Raw genomic sequence first — 15,014 nt, 5'->3', positions numbered from 1 at the left:
TGGATAACGAATTTGCAATATCGTGACTTACTGAAAACATTCCAGCTGCACAATAATTAACTGATAATTAAAACATGTCGATAGTCTATCTCATAACATCAAAGCGGCTTACCATGGCGCTTTCACGCCATTATTAACTTTATATTAAATTTTTAATATATGAAATTAAATTCAGTTGTAAACGATAAATTGTCGCGTAAATTCCTAAGTTTATATATTTTCATATAATTAATTTTTTAAATTCCAATCTTGAATTTTGTATCTAGAATTGAACTAAATAAGCAAATTAAAAAATATAATTTTTTTAACTGAAAAAGAATATCATTCTCCCGTTTATATAAAGAGAACTGCTTTATGTGTTTGTAATTATACATACATACACACACCATCAGGAAAATACAAATTGGAAAAGAAATGCGCCGGCGTAAAATTCAAAATTAAGTGAAGGAACTCATTAATAACTGCAACCTAATAATGTACATGAAATTATCCTTATGAATGAAATTATCCTAGATGAATTACTTGAAAGAAGCATTTTAAAAATATTAAAGAGGCACTATATTAAAAAGCATTTAAAAGTCTGTCATCGATATGATAAATAAAATGCTGCTTGCCTAAAAACGCATATACGTGCTTCAAAATATAAGTACCACAATTTTATAGCTTTAATGAGGTTTATAAAAGAATTCCAAAGTTATTAATTCAAGAGGAAATAAAACAATATTTTGACTCCTTTCCGCTTTGCATATCCAAAACGTAACAAACTGAACGAAGAAGCAGAAAGAAATTTTATGGCTACATTGAGTTTAATATTTTCATCAGACTAACAGATACTTATTTATAAAATTTTCATGCAATAAAATGAAGGTCAAATAAATTATCCATTCCTCTCCACCTCCGAAGAAAATAATCTAAAACTCAAACAAAACGCAATTACACAAATGAAACAGCATTCATTGTCTACATCATAATAAGTCACATAGTGTATAATAATTAAATAGAAGGTAATGATGAAGTTTATTATCAATAATTTGTTTCGTTTCATTTCTACCTCCTCTCCAGCAAGATAGTGATAATAATAAAAAATTTATTTTTATCAATATGTTTCATTTCATATGTTAACACTATGACGGTAAACATATTTTCACTGATAAAACAATTTTTTAAATGCTAAAATGCACTTGTAGTGCTAAATTAAAAAAACAAAAAAAGAATTTCGAAGTTCATAAATATTTCGGGTTATCGCGAAATGGGTGTAATATGCGGCTGTAACTTTTATGAGAAACATCAAAAACTCGTAATGTTGTGACATAAAAGTTGCAAGTTAGTAATAGCAATGAAGACATTGTTTTTTGTTCAAAATCTGATTTTATCAACAAATCGTAAAAAACAAAATCTGTTGAGGTTCTTAAGAGTGCTACCTAAATAAATATTGCTACATTTGCACATAAAGCACACATTTCTTTCTCTTATTAATATTTAAACAGAATAAAACACAAACAAATTAAGAGTTTAATTTCGACAGTGACAAAAACTAAATAACTGGAGAAGAGCAGAAAGAGACCGCAGAAGTACAGCTGTACTGCTTTGACGCTTCACGAATACTAGTAATCAAGGGGTAAATTGAAAAATTTGTGTTTTAATCTCTTTCCTTTTTAAGTACACAATAAAGCATAAGTTAGAATCAAAGAAACAAATGCACTCAAAAGTTAAGGATACATATAATCGGAGCATTTTAGTTAGCTTTTCAGAGACTACGCCAAAATTAATGTTTATGACAAATATTTAAATTAAGGAAAAAGCATAACCTACATAAATTTAACGACTTCATAAATGTTTCGTCTTTTAATAAACAGTGAAAATCTAGACACCAATATTTTAAAATTCTTAATACCAAAATAAAAAATATAATTTTTTTAATTGAAAAAGAATATCATTCTTCCGTTTATATAAACAGAACTGCTTTATGTGTTTGTAATTATACATACATACACACACGCATACATAAAAGATATCGCATAATAAATAATATTCAAATCAGTTAATCGTTAAAGTCTCAGTATCAGCGTCCCATAATAAAACACTCTGAAAAGAAATCTTTTAAGATAAAAAGTGATAAAAACAAACCAGAAAGACTATTTCCAACTCTCCCCATTCCAAAAAAAAAAAAAAAAAAAGGCTTAAGCAAATTTACTACAGCTTTCCAAAATTAAACATCAACCATCGCTCAGTAAAAAATTTCAACTATTTTTGCACGCTGAAAATGAAATTTGACTTACCTTGAGCATCCACGCTGTGGGAGGAAAAAAAAAAAAAAAAAAAAAAAAAAAAAGACGACCCGCTGAGACAGCTTAGAAAACAAACAGCAATAAAAACAAACAGCGATTTACGAAACTTCGTTTTTACTTCAAGCACAATAATGCCCAAAAAAAAAAGCGAATATACAGCGAACAGATGAACGCAATTCATTGGAATAGCGAACGGAAAAAAGTTATGATACTAATCGATATGTTATTATCGCGGAAAATGGTAAAATAACAATGATAAATACAAAGCGCATGTTTGGACGAAGACATTGTCACGCTTTTCTTGGCAAGCGCCTACGAAGCTTTTCGTTTTCCCTCCATAACCTATCATTCTCTTGTGCCAGTTTTTCGATTTCTTCGCGAAACACTCTAATTTTTTCTAGTTCAGCTTCAACATTCAAATCACATGGTCGAACATCCCCTTCCTTAGACTTCTTTTTCAACTTTGCTTGTTCTAGAGACTTTTCTAATATTTCCACTTTATCTTCCATACTAATTAATTCTTGCACAAGTTCAGAATTTGACATGTTATTAAGATGTTCTATATGTATATCCTCATAAGTTTCCACAAACTGCTGCTGTAAGAACTCTTCTTCATCTTCTGGAGAACTATAAAATTCATCCGAAGAGTCGAAACTGTTGCTGTTCTCTCTGTGTCTGTGTCCGTTAGGAATGTGCGCATAATCAGGTTCCTGCAAGTTATGATCCTCCATCAAGAACTGAGTTGTATTATATGGAGCAAGAGTTAACCCAAATGCTGACATCTCTTCACGCATTCGGTTAGCCCTCCTGGAATCTCTCTCTTCCAACTGCCTCCTTTCATCCCAAGTACGTTTGCTATAAGGTTTCCATTTCAGCCTTTTACGATTTTTATTTTTTCTTTTTCGAACTTCTGAGTGATGTTCGGAGCTATTTTCAACTAATTTATTAGTTTCTAATTTCGAATTAAAATTCGCATTGACCACTTTCTTATTTTTCCTGCTGAGAAGCCCACTTCCAGAAAGCTTGTCAGGATTGGCAAGCTGTGCAACCACTGGCTCTGGAGAGTCTTCCGGAACACTGCATTTAAGTTTCTCCTGCGGCAACATGACGTCGACTTCAGTCATCCCGAGAAAGTCCAAACGCTCGACCACCGTGAAATAGTTTCGCACGCTCAAGTTCGCTAACTTTCTGACGGTCAGACGACTACTGGTAGGAAGAGAAACTGGTTACTGTGTATATGGAGTGCAATTGCATTTAAAGTGAATCCGCAATGTAATATAGTTCCTTTATTTTCTATATTAATAAACTGCTGTTCATGCCAAATATACGGTTAAAGTACTTATGACACTGTTTGTAACAATTCTAGAAACTTTAAATATGTTTTAATTATAGTTGAAAAAATATAACTTTTTAAGACTCGCGTAAGAATACTTAGCGAGCGAGCCCGTACTCGATAAATCTGTAGGTCATCTTCCTTAAATGGAGGCGCCATCTACCGATAAGACTTCGGAATAATATCATGATCAATATAAGTGATTGATCAGAAAAGTGTCCTGTAAATAATTAAACTTCATTAACTTGATTTAAATAAATTAAGCAAAATGTTGTTAACTTGTAGAAAAAAATTTTCACACATATGAGTGCTTCCTTCATGTACGAAATTTTATTTCCGCATACTGAAACTGTACGTATATGTATACAGTTTAAACAAATAACAAACTTTTTAATTATATGATTTTGAGTCGTGTAATTTAGAGTAAGAATTTAAGTTGTATACTTTAACATCTTTTCTAATGAAACAGAAAGTAATGATTATAACGTTTATTAAAAGCTATAATTAAGAAATATTAATATATTTAGAATGTGTACGCTCAAAAGAAATATAAACTTCTCTCATTTATTTCACAATTAATTAAAATTACCGACAAAAAAAAAAAATACTTTTTACCAGTGCTTGATCAAACAAGTCTACAACTCTAAACATAGTGCTAATATGGGGCCTAAATCCAGGCCTTGTGAAATTTAAGCCACAGTCTGGCAATGCTTTTTGTTGAAAAAAAAAAAAAAAAAAGTTAACTGAATATAATTTTAAATATTAAATTTTTAGACGCATTTTTATGGAGGTATTTTTTAGAGTTACCGAGTCAATTCCTTTAAGTTTAACACTAGCAGTGATTTGTGTCTCGCACTGCTGTGTAAAAGCAAAAATGTAGTATGCTTTGATATTTTGGATAAAAGCAAGCTAATCTCTAATCTGTATGTTAAAATGAGGACGCGTGTGCTCATGTCTGTAATAGTAAAAAAGTGCTCCTGAAAAATGCCTTTATATGTATGTATACACATGTAAAAACTCCAATGAAATTCTAAGTTGTCATTAAATGTCGGTTGAAAACGACTGTTACCATAAAACATTTGTTTGATTTTTAGCAAATTTTTACGATTTGTGGTAAAATTTTATTAAAGTTTTTAATATTCTACATAATGAAGGCGACTCATCAGTTTTTAAGTAATTAAACATTGATAGCCATTTAAGTAATTAAACTTACTTCATTTCATAGGCAATCTGCCTGAAGGGGAAATTTCATAGTTTATGCCCAGTAAAAGTTTGCTTAATCGATTACGGCATATTTCTTCCTATGGAGGTGATAACTACCTGCAAGAGAGGAACTAACTTCGTGGAAAATTTCCTATCTCGTATTCACGTTATAAATGCGAAAATTCACGAAAGCCTACTCGCTCAGCACGTTCGGCGGAATTCGAGCCCAGCTCAAAGTAGCAGTGTCAGCATTCTTAACCATTCGATCCCAGACCTACTCACCACGAAAGATATTTCATTTTATGACAGGTAACATTTCCGCGCTTCACCAAATAAAAATATTTTATAACTTTATATATATATATATATAATTTATAATATAAAAAGCTTTCCATATGCCATCTCCAAGGAACACAAATTCAATTTAAAACCATGAATGAAAAAAAATTTTAATCAGAATTTAAATTAGTATATTAATTATATACTAATTAAAATTTTGACTAAAATTTTTTAATTATATACTAATTAAAATATTGACTAAAAATTTTAATTATATACTGTAAGGATCTTAAGTTTTACTAACGTTTATTTTATTTTAAATCTTTACTATCACTTCTTATTTTCTACTTCCGGCCAGAATTAAAAGCGTTAACTTATTTATGCAAAATTTGTCTGGCGAACGCCAAGTACTTAAGTTGTGGCTTTTTGCCAAGCGAGAGAGAGGAAGGAGTTAGACGAAGCAGGCCGCCCCCCATAGCACAAAACATCCTCAGGATGTCCTATTTAAGTCGCAATATCCCGGGACATACTTAGGATGTCCTGAGGAGATCGTAATTTAACATCCTGAGGATGTCTTATTTAAGTCGCTATGTCCCGGGATATAACAGGATGTCCTGAAGATGTTGATTCTCAGATGTCCTGAGGAGTTCACCAATTTCACATCCTGAGAACATTCATTCTGCATTGTCCGGAGGACTTTCGTTGTCAAACATTTTGAGGATATTTGTTCTCAAATTTACCAGTTTTAATTTTTTGACATTGCACATCTGAAACTTGCACATTATTTTATTTTTCATATGTATTTTACTAAGTTGTTTCTAAATGCTGTACATTAAAAATATTGATATGATTGATGATTTATTCTTGTTATTTTGTTATTAATTTTAACTGCTATTTTTTCTGACGTTTTTAAAAATTTATTTAGTCATGGAAAAGATTTTTTTCAATGGATTAGCATTTTCTAGAATATTTGCAAAATTCTAAATAACATATATTTTTTTTTTATAAAAAATGTATAAATTACATGTATAATTACTTACAGATTACAAACCCTACTACAAATATAGGTAAAATTAGATATATATATATTTAATTACGGAAACGAATTTTTTTTTAAAATTTGGGTATAGAGACATTAAGTATTTTTTTGGAAGCAGGAAACATGAAAAATTAGCAACTGCCTTCGCCGGGAATCGAAGGACGGACCTCTGGAATACCGGCCCAGTGTGCAGAACCACTACACCACGAAGACACGCTAGGTGTGGTGGTGTTGTATTTAATTATGGCAAAGCACACTAGGGCTATCTGCCTAAGGGGAAGGATGTCTTCGTGGAGGACTTTCTAAGGGAAACTGGCTCGTATACACGTTACACGTGGGGAAAACCACGAAAACGCCCATGCAGCCAGCCCGTTCGCGGGATTCGAATTTCGGATCACACTACCAGGGTTCAGCGACTTTACCGCTCGGCCGCTGGTGGGCCGAAGACACGCTAGGAAAGCGGGAGAAATACCTTATATTACTTCTCTTTTTAAAGGCCGACTTTTTTTTAAGGGTATCCAATCACTAAATCCTGGGTGTGGATATACCTCATCCAACACCTTTTTAGTTCGGGCGCCACTGTAGATTAGGATTTTTTTGGGAAGCCGTAGAGATGAAAAATTAGCAACCGCCTTCGCCGTGAATCGAACCACGGACCTCTGAAATACCGGCCCAGCGTGCAGAACTATTACACCACGAAGGCACGCTAGGAAAGCGGGAGAAATACCTCATAAGGAAAATTTTTTTTCCTCTAATTACAGGACAGAAAATGTTTTTCAATCGCGCGATCTGTTATTGATATTGAATTACAGTCGTGCGATAATTTCGCAGTAAAGATACATCTCTGATGACTATCCAAGATTCTAGAAACTTTGGTCTTATATAGAGATGGTCGTCTTATAGAAATCATGCTTAATATCAATATTTATTTATAATCTCAGAACTATTGATCACTTTCAGAAGTGGTCGTTTGAGAGGCGATATTCTATATATTTATTTACTGATACTCTCAGATTCTAAAATTTGTTTATATTCTCAGAAATATTGGACGGAAGGTGGTCGTCCCATACATGCAAAATTTTACATTTCATTAAAAATGAATTCAGCATTATTTAACTATTTCCCTATTAATTAATTAATTAGATAAAAAAAAATTAGGAAATAGTACTGTTTATTACGAAATAATGTAGGAAGTTCTGCAGAACTATATTCTTTCGCGTCATTGCACATTGTATCCGGCAAACTACTAGTTCCTCGTATTCTGCCGCAAATCCGTAAACATCTGTCTGATTTGAAACGAAATCCAAAATGGCTGCGCCATGAGGTTAACTTGTATGGATATTTTTTGTTGCATGAAAGGTAAGTTCAGTTGCAATACTTGTATGTTTACTTTTTTTGCTTTTCGAATTTATGTTATTTTGACAGTTAAATGTTTCACAGCTTTATGAATTGTTACCATTCTGTCGTGAATTACGTGTATCTCAATGGCTGGCTGTCTTTTCAAATATCTAATTTGCCCTGCTATCCAAATGTTTATGATTGAATTTTTTTTAGTCTAGTTTATGCATTCAGTTTCAAAATAATATGTGTGAACAGATTGCTTATTTTTTTATTGCAGCAATAAATTTATGTTAAATAGTTTGAACAATTGTATAAAAATAAGAGTTTGCATTGTTTTGCCCAAAATATGTATGGTTGAAACATTATCTTAATCTAGTTTGTAATTCAAGTTTTTTTGGGGGTACTGTTCTGTTATTGGGACCAGAATCGGAAATGTATGAACCTGTGTTCGTAAGTATGTGCATAGATGTGTATATGTAGACATACAAATATACAAGCATACATAAATACAATTCTGAACCCGGTCCTGATAACAGAACAGTACCTTTTTTTAATCTTTTTTGAATATTTTATAAAAGGATTAAGCATTTTTCAAACTGCATATCATTTTAAGATACGACTTGCAGGAAGACAAAATATGGGCATTCAATCAAATGCTTATGATTGATTTTAACATTTTCTCATAAATATTGTTTGCATTTTTATTGTATTTTAGATAATTTAGTTATGTAAAGTAAACATGAAAATATTAGGAAAGCTGAAGAATATGAATAGCTACCATAATACATGTATTTTTTCATCGAGCCCATTGTTTTAGAAACCAATGCACCATTATTATATGCTGCCTTATTTTATAGTTATATGCAGTTTAATTTTATGTTCATGTTACTGTAGTATTGTCATTATAATAAAAGTGTTGATAATTTTTGTTGAATCTTGCAAGTTGCCTAACATTCAGAATTATTACTACCGAATTTTACTGATAGGTTTTTTCGAGTTGACATAATCTGTCTGGTAAATAAAATAAACTGGTGTTTAAATTATATGCATTTCTCTTAATGTTTCATTGAAAGTGAGATGGAAATATAAATGCTATCCAGAAAAGTGAATTCTTTTTGCCTGAAATAACAAACTGTACTAAATGATTAATGTTTATATCATTTTAGAAATGTCAATATTAAAGTTTCTCCCCCTTCTCTTCTTTGATTTTGAAATAATTTATAATAAAATAATATATGCATGAGTGTAATTAATGTAAAGTGTCATTCAATAATATAATTTATTTTACTGATATTTTTATATTTCTTATCTGGGTTTTCTTTTGGTGTTAGAAGGAGGAAAAAACTGTAATGTTTTAATTAAGGAAATAATTAAAACATTACAGTCTTTTAAATAACACAGTTACAGTAATGTTTATTGAAGCAATCAGTACTGTGTGATTGCCAGTGATTGAATAATGTTCAAATGCATTGTTCATAAGGAAATTTGCTTATCTTTGTGTTATAGATTTTATTTTGACACAAGCTGAAATTTGAATTATTGGAAGCACTTTGAAAACCCGAATTATTTCCTGAATCATTAATCAGGCCAATATATAACATACAAATTTTCATACAAAATTATTTCTTTGAGCATATTATAAAGAGCTCATTTAATTTTATTATTTGTACAAATTTTAGACAAAAGTAGCATGTAACAGTTAAAGATTTATTGAAGCCTACTTGTTACTTGTGGTAACAAAGAAGTGTGAAAGATATTGCCACATTAGCGAACATGACGATCATTGATGCTTAGTTTAGTAATTTAATAATATATTGAGAAATGCTGGGAACTTTCAGAAGTAGGCATTTCGGAAATGATGGGCTTGATAAGAAATTTACATGGTTTTATTATTTATTCTTTAGTTAAGAATGGATTTTAGATGTTCATGTGAAAGAATTCTGTTTAATTATATGTGAAAGAATTGTTAAAGTTTGGCATTTAAAAAATGAATTAATAATATGCAATTATCTTTTTATTATACATATATTACTATATATTTCTAATGCGCTATGTAAATGTCAGTGCTAAACAATTGAGATGCTATTGTCAGGGCAATCTTTCCTTATACATGAAAATTCTGATACTTTCTTATCATCTGCCCTCACAGCTTCAACTTATGCTAAAACAGCAAGAGTATGCACACGATAATAGCAAACTATGAATATGCATACCACACACATGTATTTACATGCTTTATATTTAATCTTTATTTCTGAATAGTATTCCATTGGATGAAAAATATGTGAATATTGACCCAATGTATATATTTTTGTGTGTGTGCATCCTAAAATTTCTTGTTTCTTATAAAGTGCTTATTTGAATTACTACTTGTGAACAGAGCAGTAGATATGAACCATAAACTAACCATTTTGCCAATTTTCACAGCTTTGCAGATAGTCAGAAAGCACCAAAATTTGTAATAATGTTAAGTTTAAATGATGTTCTATACTTTTGTGTTAATTTTTCTATTCTATTAATTCTATTACTGTGTTATCAAAGTTTCTGCAGGAATTTCAACTGGTTAAGATGTTATTACCATGTGGAGAAGAATTTGGTTTTCAAGCTAGAAAAAATTGCAGCTAATGGATTTTGTAAAAGGTCAGTCAAACTGGTTTTAGTTAATTATAATTTAATTTTGGGTGAAGAATTCTCAAATTTATTTATCATAAGTGTCTAAAGGTCTTCTAAATTAAATTCTGCTTGTTTTTGAAATTTTTCATGACATTCATTCTTTGATTATTATTATTATTTTTTTTTTTTTAATTTACTAACTTATATCCAGGCACATAATGTTGCATTTAATGCCATACCTTAAATATTGTAAAATGTTAAAATAATACATTTCACTTAAAAATGTGGTTGTGACAGTAAATTTTCTGTTACATTTAATCATATCTATAAACATTGGTATACATCATTTTTCAATAATCTGTATATTATTTTGTGCATTTCTTTTACATCCAAGATCTGGCATATGACTTGCTTTTCAAACTGATAACATGGTGTAATAATGTAATCTAATGGAAATTGCTAAAGTAAATTTTATGTACTTGCATTTAGGAATTTTGACTGTATCAGAGTAATTTTGTTTCAGTTATTATAACATGCAAGGGAAAAAATTCATTCATAGCTCCGTATTTAAAATTAGTTAATTAAAGTCCTTAATAAAGAGGGACGTTTTGTTGTTTTTAATGTCGATAGAGTTTAATTCAAAAATATGCCACATTAAGGGTTACTTTTTAACCTAATTTAAAATTTTCATTACTTTAACATGTCCAATAATTGTTATTTTAATTCCGATATTGTAATAATATCAAAATTCCTTACTTTTTGATAGGTAATCCAAATGTAAAACAAGAAAAGAAAAAATTAAAATCTAGAAGTATATTTATTTCATACCTCTAATAAATAAAAACAACACAAGCACTTTTTACTGTCTATCTGCATAGTGTGGCATGTCCCGTAAGACTGAGATTTGTATGGTCAAATCCATGTTTCAATTAAAGGAAAATGCATGCACAGTCTTCTGATTTTCCCTTCGATTAAGGATTCTGTATATACTAGCATAAGAAATATATTAGTTAATGCAGTGTTATACATCAATATCTATAGACAATTATTGTGGCTATGTTTATTATAATTTTGTTCACTGTAATGGCTGGAGTGCCTAAACCATCATGCTGTGTAAACAAAATTCAAATCTTCATCTCTGCATACTGCTCCACTAGTGTTTAAACCACTGAAATAGTGATTATGGTAGAACATCTTTGGTAAAAATTTACTCTATTGTAACCCTTGGCGAATCGTTTCTTTTTTTTATATCAAGATCGTCACCTGAGAGGATCGGCACTAATTTCAAGGTGGCCGCTACACAAAACCAAAATAAGAAGTCAAAGACATACACAAACTCTGTGTCCATGTACACATCGACCTATTAAAACAGAGAACTGCACAAACTGGGCATTGTGCACTGCCTTAACTTTGTCCATGTACACATTGATCTATTTTCACTTTAAGAAAATCAGAAAGTTAAAAATATCATAGTTACCAGAAAAAATTCGCCGCTGTCTTAACACACAGACAACCAAAAATACACAAACAGAGAGGAATAAGTTACCAAAAATACTTATTTCCTAACATAAAAACATTAAACAACAAATCTTCTAACAAAAATTAACACACAGAGACAAAAAAATAAATGAAACTTCATTTTTTTAACATACCTTTTTTTTCACATGCATATGTTTAGGCTTCCCACCACCATCCTCCAGGTAAGCAATTCAATTAAATTTTTCGTCTCTTAGTCACCTCAAACATACTCAAATGATGGTACCCACACTAAAATAATAAATACCATGTTCAAAATACAAGACCATACCACTTCCGTGCAACCAAACACAGCAATTGAAAAGAATGGTAAGAACCAAAAACCTGGGACTGTACAAAAAGTTTACTATTAAAAAAAGTAGCCCAAAACTAAATTTATCACACGTTGGCAATATTTGCAGAAATAACTCCTTTTTATTGACAAAAAAAAAGTTTTTTGGTACTTTTCCATTTTGCCGGCGCAAGCGATAAAGTCGCCAATAATGGTACAACGGATGCCAAACGAATATTCTCGCTGGTAACCTTTTACGCCTCATTTTCAAAACAAGTCGCAGCTTTTTCTTATCAGATTGATTGTTTCTTTCAATACTGGCATATAGTTACATAGAATTTTTACCAGATATATCAGTTTTGTGTCTAAGGCCATTTTCGGTAATTAAGTCAATTAGGATGCAATCACAGCTCTTACCCGAAGCCGAAAATATAGAAAAGGAAAGTCAAGGGTTAAATTTATCAATTCTAATGAGAATGCATTAGTGAAGTAAAGCACTGCAGTTTTACATAATTTCTGAGTAAGCTATTCGTACGCATTGAAATATTTCTTGCATTTTAACTTGTGTTCCAAATTAAGATTTAACTTGAAATTAATGTAGATAATTACTGATAGAATTAGATTTTTGTAGAGTAGTTTACGTGAGATGAGATCGTTTGGGGTCACATGATATGAACCCGAGACTTAGGATGTTGAACCATGAAAGCATAGTAAATTCTTAAATTAATGTCTTTTTACAAATTTATTGCCTTTATTTATTGTCTTTTTATAAAGTTTTAAGCGATATTAAAATGTTTATGCCTTCAAAAAAAAAAAATTCTTAGAACTAAAATTTTTTTAATATTTTTTATGTGTATACTGTATGTTGTCGCCAATAAAGTCTGCTTGGCGAGATTTGCGCCAGCGAAACGGAAAAGTACCAGTTTTTTTTTTTTTTTTCCCCCAAAGGCTACTTTTGCCAACATTATCAACATTAGGGTTACCGAAAAACGTATTTGACGCAATGGGCTTCCACATTTCACAAACAACCAATACCACTTTGCGATTTTTTTTCAGACAGAAACCAAGGTGTACCATACAGTAAAGATTAGCCACATCTTCATTTACTACTGTTACAAGTACTTCTTTGGTAAATTTCTGCAGTTAACTTCAAAAGTTTAAAATTGCATTAACATGATCAGATTCAGAGTCATAGCTAGGGTTTTCAGCGCTCAGGGACAACTGAAGATTTCGCTCCCCCTACTGCTTGCCAAGGATGGAAAACATTTAATTCTAAAATGTTCTAACATCAGTTTGGCGCCCCTTGGATTCTGCACCCGGGGACAGATGGCCCCCATTGCCCCCCTCTAGCTACGCCCCTGATCAGATTTTATTTTCTGCACGTAGATAACAATTACTTACGTGTTGTCAGATAAATGTTACCAGATGCAGTTAATTATTTTTTACTTGCCAATCTCATGAGACAAGTTTTTTTTGCTCCTGCAAGACTTTACTTTGTGTTGCAAAATAAATTCATTCTCACTCTTTTTGGACTTGCCTACACATTAAATTTAAAATAGTTTTATGAATAGGTAAGATGTGATTATCATAATTTTGTTTCTCTCTTTATCTTGGCAACTTTATATGTTGATTCAGTATCCAGGTTACCTACCAGTGGCTGATTGATAAAACTGCTCATATGTTCAGCTGGTGGTTTGAGTTTATTTTCTGACATAAAAAATTTTAAAAGGCATCCCCCATATTTATTTTACTATAATCGAAAAATCAAATAATTGCTACTCTGTTTATAGGTACTAAATGTTAAAATATTTTAAATGCTTCCTTTAATTTGCATTCTAATAGTCATTTGTTTAAATTTAATTATGAATTATATTCACATATAGTAATTGTGAGTTTTTTTTTTTTTTATTTTTTATTTTAGGTGCTGTGAAAGGCAATGACAGAGATCCAATTTATCAACAGTTCTTATATACATAAGAATACATGGATATAAGATTGTTTTTCGTGAATTCAAATAAAATGTGATAAATTGGATTAATAAAATCTATTTTGAATTTTGAAAAGTGTTTTTCCTCTGTTAATCATAATATAGTGCCATAAATTTCTGAATGTGTTTATTTTTCATCCAAATAAATAGCTTTACAAAAATTTGTCATATTAATAGATATTGCGTAATTTAGCATTATTATAAATATTTATTATAGCAGATTTAGCTGAACTACTTTTTTAGTCTCTTTGCAGATGAAGTCACAAAGGTAAGTGGTTAGATATTTTTCTGTATTCCCCATTAAGTAATTTTATCTGGTAAATTACCATTACTTATATACTAAAGGTGAAAGAATAAGCTTTCCTTGAAGATACAAAAATTTGCAGATATTTCAAAAAATTGGTATATGTAAAAAAGTTCTTAAATTGCCACATATGGAAAGCTGAAAATGTTATATATGAAATTGTTCAGAAATATAAATATTTTCACTAATTTTTAACTATAATTCACTGCATTTGTTATATATAATCACAGTTTAAGGTAGCAGTGCTTTTCTCACTGTGATTTCTCATGTATTTTGATACATAAATCCACGTATTTTGATTTCTCTTTTGAGACCGAATAAAAAATGAACTAAAAATTCTCGTTGACATTGAGAGTTGAATAAAAGCTCACCTCAAAATAAAATGAATTAATAAATTTATGGAAAATTTTACATTGCATATATTGAGCAGAAAGAGTAAACTGAATATACTTAATGGAATTAATAATTGGTAGAGTTGATAGCAGAATAAAATGCCTTAATTGCATGGTAAACAGTAGATCTTTTGAAGTTTTTCTATGTTGCATAAAATGCAGATTTAAATTTTTGATATTGATTGTCATATAAATGGCAATTACTGTTTTATTTTGCTCTGAAATGAATGGTTAGTAATAAAATTCTGAATGAGACAACCTTTAACATGCGCTAGAATTTAAAAAGTTTAATTTGGTGCTGATTTCAACGGGTAAATTTCATTTTACTGAATTTTGCGTAAAATAATACCAATGAACCATTGCACATTATTTTCAGAACTTTTTTTTTTTAATCTAAAAGGGCTATTAGTTTTGAAATGTGACTTCAT

General features: G+C 30.5%; 1 protein-coding gene and 2 long non-coding RNA genes across 3 annotated transcripts in view; 2 read left to right on the top strand and 1 right to left on the bottom strand.

Moving 5' to 3' along the window:
• Positions 1 to 15,014, top strand: part of LOC146992964 (uncharacterized) — a 91,548-nt gene that overhangs the window by 22,208 nt on the left and 54,326 nt on the right. The window lies entirely within an intron of this gene.
• LOC118180977 (protein HEXIM1-like) lies at positions 2,386 to 3,500 on the bottom strand. The gene has a single exon (XM_035350057.2). The coding sequence runs from the start codon at positions 3,410 to 3,412 to the stop codon at positions 2,579 to 2,581; it is 834 nt and encodes a 277-aa protein (XP_035205948.1). The 5' UTR covers positions 3,413 to 3,500; the 3' UTR covers positions 2,386 to 2,578.
• LOC146992965 (uncharacterized) lies at positions 7,411 to 13,952 on the top strand. Its single transcript, XR_015038820.1, has 3 exons — positions 7,411 to 7,501; positions 10,034 to 10,123; positions 13,825 to 13,952. It is a non-coding gene; the product is annotated as an uncharacterized LOC146992965 (long non-coding RNA).

The sequence above is a fragment of the Stegodyphus dumicola genome, chromosome X2, assembly GCF_044657685.1.
Source record: "Stegodyphus dumicola isolate Sdum_Otavi_A_Nest chromosome X2, ASM4465768v1".
Classification (NCBI taxonomy): Eukaryota; Metazoa; Arthropoda; class Arachnida; order Araneae; family Eresidae; genus Stegodyphus; species Stegodyphus dumicola.
Note: the sequence above shows the minus strand (reverse complement) of the source record. Positions and strands in the feature narration are given on the sequence as shown.